This window comes from Cystoisospora suis (genome assembly GCF_002600585.1).
Source record: "Cystoisospora suis strain Wien I chromosome Unknown contig_686, whole genome shotgun sequence".
Taxonomy (NCBI): domain Eukaryota; phylum Apicomplexa; class Conoidasida; order Eucoccidiorida; family Sarcocystidae; genus Cystoisospora; species Cystoisospora suis.
Genome location: NW_027153487.1, coordinates 1,343 through 1,801, shown reverse-complemented (window position 1 = coordinate 1,801; position 459 = coordinate 1,343). Strand labels below are relative to the sequence as shown.

At 58.6% G+C, this 459-nt stretch overlaps 1 protein-coding gene across 1 annotated transcript in view; it reads right to left on the bottom strand.

Annotated features, from left to right (window-relative positions):
* CSUI_001728 (uncharacterized protein) overlaps window positions 1-459 on the bottom strand; it is a gene marked incomplete at both ends in the record, with an annotated part of 1,928 nt that extends 1,469 nt beyond the window's left edge. Inside the window, one exon of the mRNA XM_068061933.1 lies at window positions 1-459. This exon is cut by the window's left edge and continues 357 nt beyond it. Within this exon, the coding sequence (XP_067926092.1) occupies window positions 1-457 (457 nt within the window).

Sequence of the window (459 nt, the reverse complement as noted above, 5' to 3'; positions counted from 1 at the left end):
GTGCACGGCTTCCCCTCCTTACACCCACAACCGCATGAAGAGGAGGAGCAGCAAGGCTTGCAGGTGCAGGGCTTCCCCTCCTTACATCCACATTTGCACTCGGAGGCAGAAGCACACGAATCCTTGCATGTGCAGGGCTTCCCCTCCTTACAGTCGCAAGCGCAGGAGGGCGCACAGGACGGCTTGCAGGTGCACGGCTTTCCCTCCTTACACCCACAACCGCATGAAGAGGAGGAGCAGCAAGGCTTGCAGGTGCACGGCTTCCCCTCCTTACACCCACAACCGCATGAAGAGGAGGAGCAGCAAGGCTTGCATGTGCACGGCTTCCCTTCCTTGCAGCCGCATTTGCACTCGGAGGCACAGGAATCCTTGCATGTGCAAGGCTTTTTCTCCTTCCTTCCGCAAGCGCAGGACGACGCACAGGACGGCTTGCATATACACGGCTTTCCTTCCTTGCAT